The sequence below is a fragment of the Corvus moneduloides genome, chromosome 7 (genome assembly GCF_009650955.1).
Source record: "Corvus moneduloides isolate bCorMon1 chromosome 7, bCorMon1.pri, whole genome shotgun sequence".
Taxonomy (NCBI): Eukaryota; Metazoa; Chordata; class Aves; order Passeriformes; family Corvidae; genus Corvus; species Corvus moneduloides.
In genome coordinates, this window is record NC_045482.1 from 16,535,350 (window position 1) to 16,553,855 (window position 18,506).

At 38.0% G+C, this 18,506-nt stretch overlaps 1 protein-coding gene and 1 long non-coding RNA gene across 5 annotated transcripts in view; one reads left to right on the forward strand and one right to left on the reverse strand.

Moving 5' to 3' along the window:
* The window catches only part of PDE11A (phosphodiesterase 11A), a 115,435-nt gene that overhangs the window by 87,619 nt on the left and 9,310 nt on the right, over nucleotides 1–18,506 (forward strand). For all 3 annotated transcript variants that reach the window (XM_032113902.1, XM_032113903.1, XM_032113904.1), the window contains 5 exons: nucleotides 2,210–2,310; nucleotides 6,001–6,078; nucleotides 7,459–7,522; nucleotides 10,509–10,583; nucleotides 11,608–11,691. In XM_032113902.1, the coding sequence (XP_031969793.1) occupies nucleotides 2,210–2,310; nucleotides 6,001–6,078; nucleotides 7,459–7,522; nucleotides 10,509–10,583; nucleotides 11,608–11,691 (402 nt within the window). The remainder of the gene's footprint in view (nucleotides 1–2,209; nucleotides 2,311–6,000; nucleotides 6,079–7,458; nucleotides 7,523–10,508; nucleotides 10,584–11,607; nucleotides 11,692–18,506) is intronic.
* The window catches only part of LOC116446310, a 108,142-nt gene that overhangs the window by 85,281 nt on the left and 4,355 nt on the right, over nucleotides 1–18,506 (reverse strand). The gene's annotated exons all lie outside the window — the stretch shown is intronic.

Consider the following 18,506-nt stretch of genomic DNA (forward strand, 5'->3'; position numbering starts at 1 on the left):
GCACCTTTGTTGTTCAATTTCTTGACATTATACTTCAAAAGCAAACATGGGAAAAGAGAGCACTGGCATGAGATTTTAACAGCCCTAATCCATTTAGCCTAGGCCAGTTTATCTAAAAGGTGATATTAGGATATAAATGGCTCCTTATACTCCCAGGGAAAGGTGTACCAAAAAGCAGCATTTGGATGCTAAACAGACCGGTTCAGAATAGGAAAAAAACAAAGGGGTTTGGGTGGGGATTTTTTGCTGTTTTTTCACTAAACTGGTGACACTGTTCAGCCTCTGGAAGAAGCTTTTCCGGAAAACAGTGAGTTCTCTAGTTCCTGAAATCATCATAATTGAATGTCTCAGGCTCAAGACATGGACAGCTCTGTAGAAGTTCATAGATCGTGTCAGTCTAGATCCTTTTCTTTATCTTTTCCAGCTTAAAAATCAAGAAATTAGGAAAAAAAAAATATTTGGACTCTACTCCAGGTTCTTTCAGAGATGTAAAATATTACTTGAAATGCAAGTCCTCAAATTTGATCATTCAGACAGCTTCTTCTCGAGGTCCTCGTGTCTAGACCAGAAAAAGGATGCTGTGTAATTTTTATCCAACACATACAGTTTGCTAATGGAACACAATACTGCTTAGTTTGGAATAAATGCAGATTTGGAACCTCTAATCTGCTTAAAGATACACTGTCTGTTACCAGCTGAGCAATTGGTCTCTGAAATAAGCTGAAATATTCTAGTCTGTCTTTGCTGTCTAGTTGGAAACATAGTATGTTGTATCATTTATTCAGATTTTTAGCATGTTGGACTAAGGGGCGGTTTATCCTTTACTCTTGACATGCTAACCTCAATAAAAGTGATCTTGGTCTTTGTAGTGACATGGTTTTGTACACCATGAAACAGCTCAGAAAAGCAGTAGATATTACAGAATAACAAACATGGTAAATTAGCCCTGTTGCAAGAACTCCTATTTTCTTCTTAGTACCTTGGTTCTAATTTTTTCTTTTCAGAAATAAGCTTTAGATTCACAAAGCCTTCTCAATATTTAGCTGAAAAGAAACTATTTTATGCATGGCAAATTATTTTTTTAGTCCAACAATTAGCTTCTCTATTAAAAAATGACACCTCTACCTCCCCAGACCTTACCTCATATATGTCCTCCAGCTATCATGGTTATGTTCATATGTCCATCATGGTTCCCTGTTGCTGGAAAATTCTAGGTTTTAAGGGCATTTTAGTCTTCCTAAGCAGTAGATGGCAGTGCATACAGAATGTGGGCACTACAAGACTAAATATCACCAAAATAAGACTCTGTTTAGAAAGAACTTCAATATTTATATAGGTAATTAAGGAAAAAAGCCCTGTAATATTTTTATCTATGTTAATATATGTGACTATTGTCACAAAGATCACTTCCTAAGCTTACATTTAGAATTTTTTATTAATTTTGTTTCTTTCATCTTGCTGTCTCGAGAATTTCAAAGAGGAATTACAGGATCTCTGTCCCTCTTCTTGTTTTCAGAAATTTGGTTACAAAAGAAGCTTCCCCCTCTCAAACAGCAACATCAAATAATTAATTTCCTTTCATTTTGGCCATAGTGCATCTTTCAAATTCCTAATCCACAATCCCTTAAAAAGCAGCCAGTTAGGCCCACAAAGGGTGCTTAAACTGCATATAAAGTTGTGGTTCTTTAGCCTACATAGGCAGTGATTGCATACACTGTAAGACAGTAATGGGCAGAGTGAGCAAATGGGCTGTTTTGAATGAAAAACTGATTTAGTGTCCTTGACTGCTCTAACAGCAATTTGTGTGCATGCAAGCAGCAGCACAGATAAATCTATTAGGATCACAACTCAAGAGCTCCAATACACAGCTCCCCAAAACGTTTAATAAGAGGAGAGATTGAGATGTATCCATAGTTTTTCCCCATAAACTGAGTCTGTGCAGGGTCAGAGCAGAGAGTAAATCTTTACTCGAAAGGCTGTAATTTCAGCAGAGTTTAGAAAAACATACCAGGTGCTTGATAACAATCATCAACTCTTCTACCTCAGTGTAATCTCAGCAGTATTAACATTATTATTATTTTGTCATAGCTTTGCCATGAATCAGAAAAAGCTTGCATTACAGGGAAACAGTACACTAACAAGTTAGAAAACCTTTTAAAAAGTTATATTGATTGTTAGCCCTTTACCTCTTTTATCTCTTTCATTATAGGGTCACAACATCTTTGCTAACTTGTCCTCTAAGGACTACAGTGACCTTATGCAGCTTCTAAAGCAATCGATATTGGCAACAGACCTCACTCTGTATTTTGAGTAAGTATTGGCATTTCTTGTATTTGATGAATGAAAATTCAGAGAACTTACTCTAATGAGCTATTAAATACCAATAAGGATATATAATATGAGAAATTAGTGTTTAGCTATGGTTGAAGAGGTTTAGTCTAATACTTAGTATCTTTTAGACTAATAGAAATATCTCAAGTGTCAAAGTAAGTTTTGCTTTAATATGTAACATGTCTGTATCAACCAAAAGCAAGTGAAATCCTAGGTTTATACTTCAAAGCAATCCCAGGAACCAGTTACAGCTCAGTCCCATAATTTTTCTATCCCTTCTGTGATCATTTCTTCAGGTATATAGAAAATCAGTGACACTTGAGAATTCTTTTCCAACATTTCAGCATTTCTAAAAATGTATGCTAAGAAATACTGTATTTAGTTACAGACCCAGTTGCAGAGGTAACAAAGCAGACGCTTTGCTGCTTTGAAGACAAATTATGCCAATTCACATCACGTGAAGAGAATGGGTTTTAAAAAGCTTAACTGGGGAGAAGTACAGTAGGATCTCTCTCACCCAGTTTTCTTCCTTTTCCTTGTTTGCAAATCAAATCTCAAAGTAGATTTCAAGTTGGTGCTACTTCCTGTATTTTAATATTGTTAATTATTACCAAGCTCTTCCCAGTGAGGTTGTGTGGGAGGATGCATGTAGTCAGAGGAGTCATGGTGTGACCATAACACTGCACTTCTGACATCTGGCACATGCCTGCAGCTGACTTAGGGGCAGAAATGCTGGTAGATGTGCAGTTTCAGTGCACTGCCTTCCCAGTCTTGACAGTAAGTCATCCTTAGGAATTTTTGTTTGTTGTCTATTAGCATCCTACCCCGTACAGTGCTGGGTGTCATTTAGTAATGTTTTTCTTAGGGTGGTGTACCTGGATTCTGCCCCTCCTATGTTCTGGTGGATGATACCAAACCAGGTATCAAGAAAACTTCAGGCAAAGTCTTTATCTTGAAATTTTTCAATTATCTATATCAACATTGTATCTTTAACTGTTAATTGTAAAAATACTAATTGGGATGCTGCAATGTTTGCTTTGTCTGTTCCTCAGTATTTGGTTCCCATGGCAGGGGCTGTTTAAACAGTACTGGCAATAGATGCACTGACGCTCTTTGTTTCCTGCAAGTCCATTCACAGAGAAGCATTCTTAGGAAAGGATTTTAGCAAGAAGTTTTATTATAAATAATTTCTAAACATTAATCTATGAAGAAATTTCTGCTTGCTGACACAAATATCTTGAGGAGGACAAATAAAGCCTTTTGAGCACACTCTTTTTTCAAGCTGTCTGTGAGGATTGCCTGTTATCTGGGTGGCTGGTATGACATGACCATTTGCTGACAGCTTTAAGTGAAATGGGCTTAAGTGATGGGCTGAGGACAATCAGAAGACTTTTAGCAAATGAGGCCTCTTTACTCAAAAGTCTGCAGATGAGTTATTTTTTTCCTCTTGTGTTACTCGGATTCATTAATAAGGTGGTAGCTATGCTACTTTATTTCCAAAAATGCCTGAACATAACTCTGGAAACATTGGTGGTTTACACTTCTTAAAGCCACCCTATATGAACAGGTGTTTCTACACAAGTACCTAATTTGTTTTATCAGTTTGCTACATTTTCAATATTTTTGTAGAGAGGGGAATTCTCATATCAGTATTCTTAGAACGACTAAACCTACTGATCACAAGCTCCAGGTAGCAAAAAAACCAACAAAATTCCAGGCAGAGCAAGGCTTTATGACCTTTTCAAGGCATTACTTTTATACAAGCAAACAAAAAGATGACTTTCAATGACAGATCAGATGGAAAATATATTTGATTTTAGTTTATATATCTAGATAACGATACTTGTAGATAATACAACCAGTAAAAGCATGGAACCAAAATTAAGTTTATGGAAACTCACTCAAATGATATCTTGAGCCACTGGGCTGTAAAGAAAATGGATTTGTTATACACAGGAAAATAACTTTCCCTTTGAGGCAAAATACAGCCAGAGTCAATGTTACTCAAAGACCCTGGAAAACTGTTATAATTCAGTTTGTTTCTGAAATGCTGCCGTATTATATTTGCTTATTAATAGAAAACCTCATAATTTTGGATACCAAAGAAACCAGTAGGAAACACTAAATTGTTTCATTATACATGGCTGCTTTCCTCCGGTTGAGCCCTTCTTACACTGAAACTTCTATGTGGAGATGGACTACTACTTCTGTATCCATTTAAATGGATTTCAAAGAAAATCCTTAAACATTTTAGCCTAACATAAGGCCTTGAAATTCACCTTTTTAGTTACTGTTTATGGATCTCTACATTTTAAATTTGAATATATTAGGTTTCTGGGATGTCATCTTCCTGAGCTTTCAGCTTTAAACATTCTTGCCTGGTTTTTGTCCAGGAACATATGAATTGTGCAGAATATCCAATACTTCAAAATGAAATCTTTTATTTCCCAATGCATAAGTGATTAGTTATCATCATGCAGCCCTTTTATCTCCCTGTTCTAGCTGCTATATGAAATCCATTACAGAAAGGCCCTATAGTAGGAGTGACTGGTCATGTAACCATGACAGTCAGGGACCAGAATAATACAACATACCCCACATAATGTTCTGTCCACTGACCAAAGGAATGTTTCTGGAAGTGTGCATCTCCTTGTGTGCAGACATGTAGCGGCTGCCATCAGACTGTGCTGTCAATAATCACTGTTCAAAATTTCAGTCTAGTTGAAGTAAACGTAGAAAATACAAGACTTGGAAAACTCTCTCCTGTTGAGGAATCTAACTGCATTTCCTCTTGACAAATAGACAGCACAGTCTCATATGAGATGGGGCACTGGACTGTCACTCAGGACATAGGTATTTATTTGCTTTCCAGCTTTGATGCTCATATGTTGTGTCACTGGGGACAAGGTGCTCCAGGTTTTTGTACCTGAACTTCTGCTGTATCTTGGGCAGGATCTATTACATATTGTAGTCACATTGAAAGCAGTTAACAGCTGCTTGGAGTCTCAGTGCCATAAAAGATTACAGACTATGATGAGTCAGAATTTTGATTCTTAAAGGCAACAATCAAGGATTAACATGTTCTGTCCATCTCACATTTTGTCCCTGTTTGAGGACATGAAAAAGGCATGAGAAGACAAACCATGGGACCAAGCAGGGAGGCCTAGTTTCCAGTCTATAAGAACTACGAACTCCAGACAGCAGCAGCTCCTGTGTGTGTCTGTTTCTTTCTGTGTGTTGGAAATAACAGGAGTTGCACATCTCTGAAAAACCCTTCAGGATATAGAAGTAAAAACCATTTTGCAAGGACAAGAAAACAGAAGTGTGTGTGTATTTCTGGGGTGTTTCTATTGTCTGTCTGTCCACTGCTGTAGGTGAACATTTCATGCTTCTGTGGAAGACTGAACATTTCATAGCCATTAATTTCCTTATCTGTGGAGACCATAAATCCAATATTGCTTTTACGAGGCAACTCTGACATTGATAACAGACATTTATAGAACATGTTCGGAAATTAGTATGTTTCGCTTAAATGGACTGTCAGTGTAACGGCTTTAACAATAATCCATGAGGTGCGGTGATTCTGTCCCATACAGAGAATTGTGTTTCTGCTGCAGTGCTGCCCTGGAAGTGTCTTGTTTCCTTCTCTGACAATCTGGCTTTTTGCAGGAGAAGGACCGAGTTTTTTGAACTTGTCAGTAAAGGTGGTTATGATTGGACTATAAAAAACCACCGAGAAATATTTCGGTAAGCACTGCTTTTTGTTGCCTTCTGGTTATTTCAAAGTGTAGCTATATTTGTTGAAGGAATTTCATGTATTGTGGACTGAAGGCCTAGCATAACAAGAGAAAGTATCTTGTTTTAAAAATACAATCCATGATATGAAATATATGGTTTGATTTTTCAATATTAGGAAACAATTGGGATTAATCAACATGACTTCACCTTCTCCATTCCTGTTTCTCCTACACACTCTGTCATGTTTTCTTCCCTTTTTCCCAGCCTCACCAGTTCTTGTTCAGCCCTTCTGCTCTTTTTCCAGAAAGTACCAATATTCTGCCTCTCTACACAAAGATCTTTCCTGTCTGTTTCCCCGTTCCCTCTTCCTCTCAGCTGTCTTTTTTCACTGGCCATGCACTTCTCTGCTATTCCTGTCTATTCCTGGGAATTTTCATATACAGAGCACTCTTCCAGCCCTCAAGAATGCCCTGAGCATGCATTCTATTGAAAACCTCAGACTTTGAGGGTGGTTTGAGTCCATCACACTTTTTAGACAATAAAATGTGTGTATTTGCATATGCATGCCTGATTATGTCTCATTTTATCTGAAATTTCATTAAAATTCTGTTATCTTTTGGTCTTCTGACAAAATATTGGCCATTTTCTATTTTCCATACCATTTCACCCATTCCTAATTTTAGATTCAGGCAATATATTTGATGTTTCATTTTCAGTGCCCTTGTTCTTCATTTAAACTTTCTTAGACTTTTATCTGCATCATGTACTGTACATAAACGCTTTCTACAGCTGAATGGTTTCTTTCTCCTAATGCATATAAAACATGGTTGTAGCTAGGTATTAAACTACAGTGGAACCGTATAGCTCATAGTAAATCTTCAATTTTTATTGTAGATGAGCAGTAGAAACTGCTTAAACAGTGTCTGGAATGCCTCCTATGATTATAGGCTCTCTTGCTACAGCAGTCACTTACAAATAGGCATATAAATTAATCCAGTTGCAGGTGTTATTATGTAATAATACCCTTACTTATATCATGTGAAGCACATGCTTTCTAATATATTACAGGTATTAATGTAAGTAGTGTTAGAAGTATTGCAAAATTAGCAGTTACTCCCTTGCAATATCATTTCTTCTCTAGTGTGCAATGCACAATACCAAAATTCATCATCTTATGACCTGCAACACATTAGGTTTCTGAGGGACAATTGTAATGTAAAAGCCATGCTGATGGCTAAGATTTCAAACATGTCATTCTTTTCTGGAGGAAAAGAAGGTGCAAGGGCTGACATTTTATATGTGTATTATTTATTTATGCATCAGGAGCAGAGTTGTTTAGAAATTCAACAAAGGTTGATTCAGCTTGTATTGTTCATTTCTGTTTTTCAGATCAATGCTAATGACAGCCTGTGACCTTGGAGCTGTGACCAAACCGTGGGAGATTTCAAGACAGGCAAGTCATGATTAATAGCAGGGCTGGGAGGAGGCGGGACTGGCAGGACAATATTCCCAGGGCCCTGGCTTACAAGGAACCAAAACTGGAATCAATTTACAGCGGTATTAATGCTAAAAAAAAATAGCAGGGGGTTTCTGCAAAAAATGGTTTATTGCATAATCTTTCCCTGTACACATGTTGGTGTGTACATCTGGCTTTACAACCTCTCCTCTTACTAACGTTTTAAATCCATATCCAAAAATTGATGGATTAAACAAAAAAGGCATTTAGCCACATGTAGCTGCATTTACTTGTTTCATCCCAAAGTTTTCCTTGGCAGTGGCAGAATCTTCCCTAAATCAAAAATACCAACAGATTATCTGTAAATTTTCATTAGCAAATTTTCATTAGCAAATTTTCATTTTCATTAAATCTTCAGTATGTATGATAAAAGAAATGTGTTCATTTTCTTAAGCATGTTGCAAAATTGCAAGTGTAATATAGGGCTTTCTTTAACTTCCTCTACTTAGAAATCAACAAATAAAAATTCAGGGTTCTTCTGCTGAGTAGGCTCTTTAGAAATAGATGTAAAAAATGGGTCCAGCACTGGCAAACAGGTACAGTATGAGAAAGAAACCGGTCCCAAAACTCTTGTCATTTGCCCCATGATATTCCCTCTTCCAGACATCCTGTCTACACAGAAACCATCAGTAATATTTCCAGTATCCATGGTAATCATTCTCTGTCCTTCACTGAGGTCCAGAACAAGCCAGTAGAAGACAGACTGTGTCGGGTTTTGGAGGAATAGACAGCAGCAAGAAGCAAATTGAAAATACACCAGAGCAGCTGGGTTTGGGTACACACCTGGAAGAAGTTTGATGTAACAGCAAGTAATAGTTATAAAGCTGGGATGAAAAAGAGAAAGCTAGGCCAGATAACTAGTGATGCAGGAGCAGCCAGATTCCTTGGACAAAGAAGTAACAGAAGCTGAAAGGGATATATGAAAGCTACATGCTCATCAACTGAATAAAAAACATTTATGGGGGGAGGGCTTCACCTCAGCTTTCAGTTTTGCCAAGTGAGACTTTTTTGCTTTATCAGCAGACTGTGACAACAGTTCTTCTAAGGCTGTTGCTCTACTTGGCCAGAATATGGTCACCTCACATGGAAATAAGGAAAGCTGCTTCTATCCTGCACTGGGAAATTGAGTAACAAGATTTTTCAGTGCCACCTGGCCAATGCTGCAGTGTGTGCAATCCCTCTTCATTTTTTCTCCTTAACCCAGTTAGCTTCTGCATTTTCATTGACAGCCAAATGTCAGGTAGGGTCTGCTTTCCTTGTTGTGAATCTTTGTGCTATGCTGCTGAATTAGTACTGGAGCCACTGGCAAACTAGGGTTTTTTCTGCTTATCACTTTTGAGGTCTACAGGTGAAAAGTCCCCTGCAGCTTAGTATATGGGTTTACTTTATATTGAAAAATCCAGTCTGGTATTACTTGAAACATTACCTGGTTGAGCAGAAGTGCTAGTAAGTCCAGCAGAAATGCTAGTAAGTCCACAGAGGCAAAACAGGAAATAGTTGAACCTTAACTGTGCCACAAGAAAAAAATGTATTTGAAACAAAGGGAATAAAGACCACATGTAAGATGGAAAAATTCAGGAAGAGAAGATTGAAACAGATAAAAGAAGAGAGAAAGGGACATAAGGAGAACAGGATCAGAATAGCACTGAGAGACAAGGATGATACTATGTCTTGATTATTTTTATACAATACACTTGGGAAACCCTTAATTGCTACTAAGTTGTTAAATTATTTCTTTATCTGGAATATTGATCCAGAGTTTTATTAATGCACTGGATTACATACATTATAAAATTCCGAACTGTGATAGCCTGGCTTAAGATTTAAGAGTACTTTATAACATCCCTTCACCTACTTTCAAATTATTTTGGTACCCCTTAGCAAGCTTAGCATTTGTGAACATTACCTACCATGCAGTTGCTAGAGCAAGAAATTTTGAGATTTTATGAAGTTCGGGTTCTCTGCTTAGTTTACCCACTTGTGCCTTGGCGTTATGAAATAATTTCCTAGCTTAAAAACAATACACTGGCATGACAGGAGCCTTAGGATGTGTATGCCTCTTTAGTAGATTGGCTTCCAGGTTTTTTGCATCTCAAAATGTTGCATGTGCATACCTTCAAAGCCTCCCACATGGCAAGAGTACAGTACTATATCAGAACTGTTTACTGTTTGCCTTCTTAAGATCCCTCTGGTTTCCATACCTATATTTATTCTTAAGTCTTGTCTTCTTCTAAGAAGCACAAGTGAATAGAACTTCTGCATTGAATAGAATATCTTCATTCACAAAAGTCAGAAAGATGCATTCTAACTTCCAGCCGACCACTTCTTGATTTTAAATCAAGATGATCATCACAATCTGAGTTCATACTTAGATGCCCAGATCCTATAATGATGACAGTCACTGGGAGAAAAAGTAAAGCCTAGTGGGAGAAAAAACCCTTTATGAATTCACATTAGATTAAAACAACAGAGGGTATTGGTTAATGAAGTTTCTTTGATAAGTGAAGTTGTTGTTATAGGGCAACAGCCTGTAAATAATCAGAGAGCTCTTGCATGTTTTACAAAGCATTTTTACATAATAGTGGATGCCAACAAGAAGTTATAATTTTCTGTTTTGGTCTCAGTTCATAAGTTGCTTATAGCTGCATTGAGTGCTACCTTGGCATCACAATGTAATTCCCCAAGTCAATTCCCTATCAAAAAGGGGTGAGTCCCTGTGCCCGACAGTGACTATGGCTGTTTATACCCCCTGTATGCCCAGTCCCAAAAACTATATGAACACATGCCTGATGTCAGTCCTGTAAGTGAGGTTATTCACTTCTTTAAAGTTAAGCACAGGCTGAAGTCATGGTCTGAGTAAAAACTCATTATCCTAAAAGTTATATAACAGGAGCTCTAATCTTTATCACGATTTTTATTTTAGGCAGCCGAGCTGGTAACCAGTGAGTTCTTTGAACAAGGAGACAGAGAAAGATCTGAACTCAAACTCACCCCTTCAGTAAGTTTTTATTACTTCTGAAATAGTTACTAACTTGAATAGAGTAATAAAATATCATTGGGCTCATTCAGAAAAATGAACTGTATTTTGTACATAAAGAAAAATCTTAGAATAAATAAAAGCTCTTTCCAATAAGGATATGCATTTATAACCATATATAAAAGCTCTCCAGTCAACACAGTCACTTTTGCATTGAGGCCTTTTACCTGTTTTCTGTATCTATTCCTGAGGTTATCCTATCAGTGAATTTTCTAAGCAGCAGGTGTTGGATTTAATACACAGAATTGAACTAAAAAATCACAGCTACCTACGGAAATCAAAATTGTCAGATTTACTTTATGTTGCCACTGTGTATCTATGTGTATCTATGTTATTTGATGTATCAAATGCTGAAATGCATTTCTCTAAGTATACACCTAAATATAGTAGTGTGATTGAAGGGATAAATTGGAATTGAGTGGATTGTAGGCAGATGCGTATAAAGTGTCAAACAAGAACTAGGAAAGTTTCATAAAGATTTTCACTGAATAATTAGAAGATAAAGCCCTATCCAGATTAAATAACTCAAAATGTTGAGCAGCCATTATCTGGAGGCAGCACAAGAAGGGTAGAAATTATTCTAAAGAATTTAACTGGGAGGAAGAGAGCCAGCTCAGATCCATCACTGTTCTGCTGAGCTGGAAAGCATTATGTGAGAAAACAGAAAATTCTACTCAAAGGTATCTACTTTACATTCTTGCAGGAGGTTATTTACCAGCTCAACTCCAACTGTGGAGCATTTATTTTACACCACAGAATTATACAACACAAACACATTCAGCCTAAAAGTTTCAAAACAGAATTGAAAATAGTTTATTTTTCATGCCAGGCAAAGCAGTAGGAAGACAGCTGCAAAGATTGATTATGGTTTACAAAGTGTTCTGGTTGTGAGAATTTGATCATAGCTGTGAAGTGCTGGATGATGTGTCTGTAAAATACTCCAGTGCAATTAAAGCATGACAGTTTTGTACCCTTCTCAATTCAGGCCATTTTTGATCGGAACAGGAAACATGAACTACCCAGGCTGCAGCTCGAGTGGATTGATAGCATCTGCATGCCATTGTATGAGGTAATTTTTACTTACTGCTCCTGTAGAGTCCATAGAAGATTGTTCTTGTCTCTCTAGGGAAAGAGTTAGCTTTCAGAGCAGCCTTGAAAGCTATTTAAACTCTTATCTTACTTAGACTTTACCAAAAGTCTGAATTCCATGCAGAAATCTTCAGATTCCCTGATGGTGGTAATGTCTGTAACCATAATTCCTCTCTAAGTTACAAAAGCTGATAGGGCAATTGATTATTGTGTTTGAGACAAACTGATTCTCACCATGGTGAGGTATGGAGCGCTGTACAGAGATGTGCCAGAGGGACAGTCTCAGTCGGTGCTGTCAAACTTGTCCAAAGCTGTGATCCAAAGGGAAACTCAAGCGTGAGCCTTTGTGCTTCCTTCTGGCACCTTCCCAAACTGCTAAGGGGCACTCTAGGCCAAGCCTTTAGGGTCAGTGACAATTTGTGGTTTAACCTGTGCTGTTTAACTCACAGTTTACTCTTTTAAAGGTGCTTCTACACAGACTGCCTGGGTGCTTGGCACACAGTGTGTAAATGCCCGAGTACTCCTTTATTAAGGCTAGAGATAACCACAGAATCATTAAGGTTGGAAAAGACCTCTGAGATCATCGAGTCCAACCATTAATCTAACACTGCCAGGTCCGCACTAAACCATATCCCTAAGCACCACATCTACAGGTTTTTTGAACACTCCAGGGATGGTGATTCCACCACTTCCCTGGGCAACCTGTTCCAATGCTTGACCACCATTTCAGGAATAATTTTTCCTATCAGAACAATGCTTCTGCCTTTTTGGATTAAACAGCTTCAGGATTTGACTGAAACCACACAGACTGCCTTGTGCCACCAAAGACTGGCCACTGACACCTGAGAAAACAGGGTGATGTTCTCACTCAGCATCCTTGGGGAACTGCAACAAGTTCTCCCTGTTCCCACCACACCCTAAATTGCCTAAGACGTCAAAGCAATGAACAGGTCAGTGATGGTGCACAGCAATACCAGCTCCCATCTTAACATTAAAATGATGAACTTGTGCCTGAATGTAGCTTCCCTACACACAAATAAAAATGGATTGGCAGTTCCTTTCATTTTATAGACCAGATATATCACCAATATCATACAATAAGGATGTAATAAGGCCCGTAAGAAGGACAATGTGCCCTCTCCCCTCTATACCTTGTGGAATCTGAGGCTGCCACCATGGCAATAATGAAATGACTACCCAGGAGCAATGGCAATTCCTGTTGTGTGACACAGAGAGCAGACACTTGTGTAAGCAGCAAGCCAGGCTGCTGCTTTGCCAAGAGATCCCGTCCCTTTCTAAGGTCAGTCATTGTCCTGATGAAATAAACTACAGCTACTGTTTTCAAACAATTAAGGCAAAGCAAGCAGAGAAGAATATAAATCTATATTGTTTAAAATACCAAGATCATTTTGGACAATATGGAGGAGGGACGATGGACACTGATCTTGGACAGACACTCTTTAAAAAGAATGTTCCTGTCAATAAAATAGCTCATATTACACTAGAATGCATATTATAGCAGAATTCATTATTTCTAATAGCATCTGTAATCCAAAAATGTACAGTAAAGCAGGAAGAGCTGATAATCAGCCCATCCTCTGCATGAGGAAACTACATCTGAGCACTAAAGCTCTGGTTAGTTAGCTCCATCTTAGCAGGAGATCTCCGGGGAATATATTCACATCTGATTTCCCTGCTTTCCACTGTGTTTGCATCATGCTGTGCAGCCATTAGCCTGCTGCTCAACAACTTTAAAAAGAGACACCATCAAACCTGGAAGTCATAGCAGCACCAGCCTTAGGGGTAAACAGAAAACTTTATACCATAGTATCACACGGCAGGAGATTCTCTCTTCAGTGTGGAGCCAAGTTTTAATTTTCATAGACAGCTTAATCAAACTTCAATACACATATCCCATCAGCAGAGTATTCAGGCATTGTAAATCCTCTGTTTAGGGCTGGCTGAACACTACAACTCTGGCCATATCCTAGATTTTGGGGGTTTTTTACATTCTTAAAAATTCTTGCCATTGTAGTACATTGTAGGAACTGCATGTGGGGAGAGAACAGATTATATTATTACAAATGCAATATAAAGGGATGTAGTGGCAGCTGATAAATCAGTAAAATATTAGCAGTACTCCTATAGCTCAGTACTTAGAAAAACTATGTTTGAAAAAATCTATAAACATTTGACACTTATTTTCATACCAAAATTAAAACATTAAACCATAGAGAACAAAATCAAGGCTTTTGTATTTATTTTTTTCCATGCTAGTGATTAGAAATCCTGTATCCATGTGGGATTTTATAGCATCCAGAGCCCCAAAGGGTATGCTGTGGGGAATGTGCCAGTCCCTACCAATGCAGTTGCTAGAGTAGGACCTAATGTTGTGTTGTGTTATTTCACACACACACACAGCAGAGGTGATCCCAGCAACCAGTAAATGCTGGCAACTCCTCTTAAAGTCACATGTAAGATCAGCAGAGCTCCCTGAAATTGTCTTTTCTCAAAGTAACTTCCAAGAGCCAGATATTCCTGGCAGCTGTGGACATCTGAAGTATGCAATACTGAAGGATCTTCACAGCCTAAACTTCCAGGGGTGGTCTGATATCATCCCAGTGCCTCTCACAGTACTAGAACAAACTGTATCCTGTCTGCAGTCCAAGCTTATGAACTAGGCTACACCAGAGTGCCCACAAGGAATGGTTCATATTTAAAATAGTATATAAACTTGGCAGCACATTTTAGTTATGGCTTTTCTAGGCTTATCTTTTTTCCTCAGTTCTGAAACCTTTGTGGAGATTTGGCTCTATCTGCTCTGCTTTCTGCATTTCCTTAAGGTAGCTCAAGCCAACTCACTTGGAGGTGCAGGAGTTCTCCCAAGTAAAGGATAATGAAGTCTCCTTTATTAGGGAACATGGATCACATCCCTCTGCTTACCCAGCTAGAACTGTTCCTGAGTTTGGCCCCTTTTTGTGAGAAGGTTTACAAGTGATTAGCAAATCAATAAGATCTATTCGACTTCCATTAGCAGTCCTGTTTGATTGCCCCTTGGAATGCCCATCCCACCCTGAAGAAAGGATGTCAGTGATACACAAAATGTACTACACCATGAGCTACTGTATAGACTGAGGGTGGATATAGCTATATATATAAAAAAATTAATGTCTGGAATTATGCACAGTTTTCCCATATCCAAGTGTCTAAACCCAAACCCTTTGTGCTTTCTCTGTAAACCTGACTCTGCTCCTGGCACAAGGTAAGCCACAGCTCTGCTCCCTTGCTCCCTCCCCTATCTGCATTCCTATGTAGGAATCAAGCCACCTCCAATTTCATATCTTAGTAATCAAATCCATTTCCTTCACACTGTGGATCAAAGGTCTGTGAAGATAAAAGCATCTCAGGTTTTTTTCATTGCATTTTATTACACTTAGGACATCATAATTTTATTAATTTACTTTTTTGCCACGGTAGTGATCATGGATCAGAGTATTTTTATGTAACAGTGGAGCTTTTGCCTTGATAGCAGAATAGCCATCGATTTACATTGAATCTCAGATTTTAGGGGTTTTAGTTACACTTTACTGCATCACATTTGCTCTTCATTCAAATATGACAGTAAGAAAAACATTTATCAGTAGAGATGAGAAACAAGCTTATTAGAATAATAATTTCTCTTTAAAAATGCATTTTTTTTAAAACTGTAGAGCATTTCAAAACTACTAAGGTAGCATCAGCATAAAGTACTAATTCCCTTGTTTTGTTAGAGTATCCGATAAAGCAGAAAATTTGAAGCATCCCATTGAAAATAAAACACTATGGCTATGCTGACAGCTGTGTCCACCACACAGAGAAAGCATTCTGTACCTATTTGAACATAAATGTATGTGTAACAGGAAATGGGATTTTTATAATGAAGACAAATTACCTCTCTGACCCTCCAGTAAAGAGATGGTAAGAGTTTCAACACTAACAGATTTCTCTTCTGGACTCTCTCATTTGTGTCTACCTAAAACAGGATCAGTCACAGATTTTTCCCAGCTCAGATTAGATTTCTTTGTGGGGAGCACACGGAGTGGGAGAGTGAAGATCTTATTCTTTTAAATGATTATGTTTCTCACAAACAACATCAAAGCTTCAGCGATTCACATCAAACAAAAGATGCTAACGGAAACCCAGCTCTGTTCAGGGCATTGTTAGGCAGAGACAGTAACGCTATGAATAGCAGGGCCAAAGGCCATGCACTCTGCTTCTGGGCAGATAAATACATAGTCAGGTAGTCAGTGACAATGACAGCAGCTATTTAAATTTAAGGGAGATGTCTTTGTGGAAGATAAAGAAGCTCATGGCTTTTACAACTTATGCGTGCCTGAGATTGCCCTGCTCACCTCTACCTTGGTGCTCCCTTGAACTGCTCCATTTTAGTGCTATTTTTAGAGCTATTCAAGATTTTCTTGGGTATTGAGAACTTCAAACATATAATAGTATCTACAGAATCGAATTTGCATTACTCCATCCAAGATTCTAGGGGGAACTTGGGAAGAGTGGAAACATTCAGCCTAGCAAGTACTTTAAGTGTTTTGAATGGAATGTGGAGGGACAGATTCTTTCTTTATCACACTGTTTGAAGTACTTAGAAATGTGATCACTCAGTCTGTAACTCCAAGAGCTCTGATATGCCTGCCTTCCTACAGAAGATAATGTCTGGCCTTATAATTAAATCTATTTGTTGTCTATAATGATGTAGCTGCAAAAGCATCTATTCTTCTTATAAACTTAGATTAAATGCACAGGGTGTCATAAATGGTAGAGCCTCTTCAAAGCACAGAAAAAGTACACAGAATTATTCAACAGTCACAGCTCTCTGTGCTTTAACTTCTCTGGTTCAAGAGTTGACTTTGACACTAGAATTGGAAGTACATACACACAGAGTGATTTTTTTTTTCCCAAAGATATATACTCTACTTACAATTTTAAGACGAGAGATTAACCTCTCATTTGCAGAGAACATTAAAAAGGTGTTCTTCAACAATCCTGCTTATACTGCTATATCCTGATGCAGCCCTTCCTCAGTTACCACTTCTATCCCTTTCTCTCTGTCCTTCAATTACAATTTTGCATGACAAAATATTGTCTAAGAAGTTCAGGGTTTGGAATACTCCTCTAAGAAGCCCTGATTGTCCAGAATGGACTGTATGGCATGGCTTAGTCCTTACCCAGGCAAGAGTCACTGGATGCAGCCAAAACAATGACTTCTTCCTTCAGATATTTTTGTTCTGTCTACACAATTAGAACTGAAAAAAATTTTAAATTATTTAACCAAGAAGACTTTATCTGTATGAACATTATGGAAATGGTTTTCCACCATTCACCAACACCTGGGATTGTTGATACAAAAAGTCAGGGCACTGCTCTTTCATTTTAAGTTAGCAACCAGTCAGGGGGCAGGGAACTCACTAGCTGTTGACCATGCACAATATATAGACAGTCCGTGAAACATGTTTCATTAAAACACTTAACAGTTTATGAAAAAAAAAAAAAATCAGGACTAAGCTATTTGGAAAGATCTGTTCAATTGAAGCAACTTGATCAGCTTTGTGTGAGTCTCATTGAAGCCAGCTTTTCCTTTGTAGCATGCTGAACGAAGAGGAGGATAACTTTCAATAGAGCCTAAAGAATACCGTAAAGATGCACAGTTTTGGCAGGGTTTGTTTCTGACATTTGATTTGGACACAGAAACTGAGAGATAAAGCATTTATGCTTCCTGAGAGTGCCTGGCTGACAAGGCACATCAGCCCAGGATGCAGTGCGTGATACCGGGGACTGAGGCAGATCAAACAGATGTTGGCAGATCAAATTAGTCTCCCTTTCTGTTGAAATCCAGTGGGTAATATTATCCAAGCAAGAGCAGGTGCAACATATTCTGCTGTGTTTGTAAGAACTTTGCTTCAGAGGAAACTTAATCAGGCCAAATGCCAGTGCTGGGGGGAAGTTGGTAGCTAAGGATTGTGTTAGGAATAAGGGTTTGGCCCAGAGAAAAGAGATTTTTGGCAAATTAGATGGATCTCTCTGTAGCCTTGAAATAGGAACTTAAGTAGGTTCAGCACTTTTCTTGCTTTGTTTCTTGTCTACTAATGATGAATCTAAATGAGGCCACCCAGAATGAATTCTCTGGAACTTTCAGAAAACTCAGATACCATCCCTGTATTAAAACTTCCAGTAATGGAATAAGCATTAGCAAATTGTTTTTCTTACCTATTGCCCTTAATCTGAGAAGTTTTTTTCTGCTACTTTCTTACTAATAGAAAAGGTTAAGAGGAGCTATACAAGAAAGAAAAACCAGGAAAAGAAGAAAGAATGATTTTATTTGCAATTTCCATCTAAGTCCATCACTGTTTCACAGTATAATATGGAAAAGCATAGTTTTGGTGATTTCAGAGCAAAGATTTTTTTTGTCTGTGACTATCATGAACATCTTCTTATAAAAGGCGCAAGGAACCTGATCCTCTTTTTCTGCTTCCTGAGAACAGGGAGGGTTTCATTTTGCCTTTGAAAATTAGGAAAATATTATTTTTGCTATGATTTTTATAACTTGGTGAGATTATTGATGCAACATTGTATTACTGTCAACAATTTTAGGAATTTACTAGTTTCTCCAAAATGTTTAGAAGAGGCAACAGAAAGGAGTCCTTTTGCCCTTCAGACAAGAGTACTTCAGCTTACTTCTGAGTCATCTTACGCCAAAACAGTCTCAACTGAAAGGGCAGTTCATCAACAAAGGTATTTGGGAGA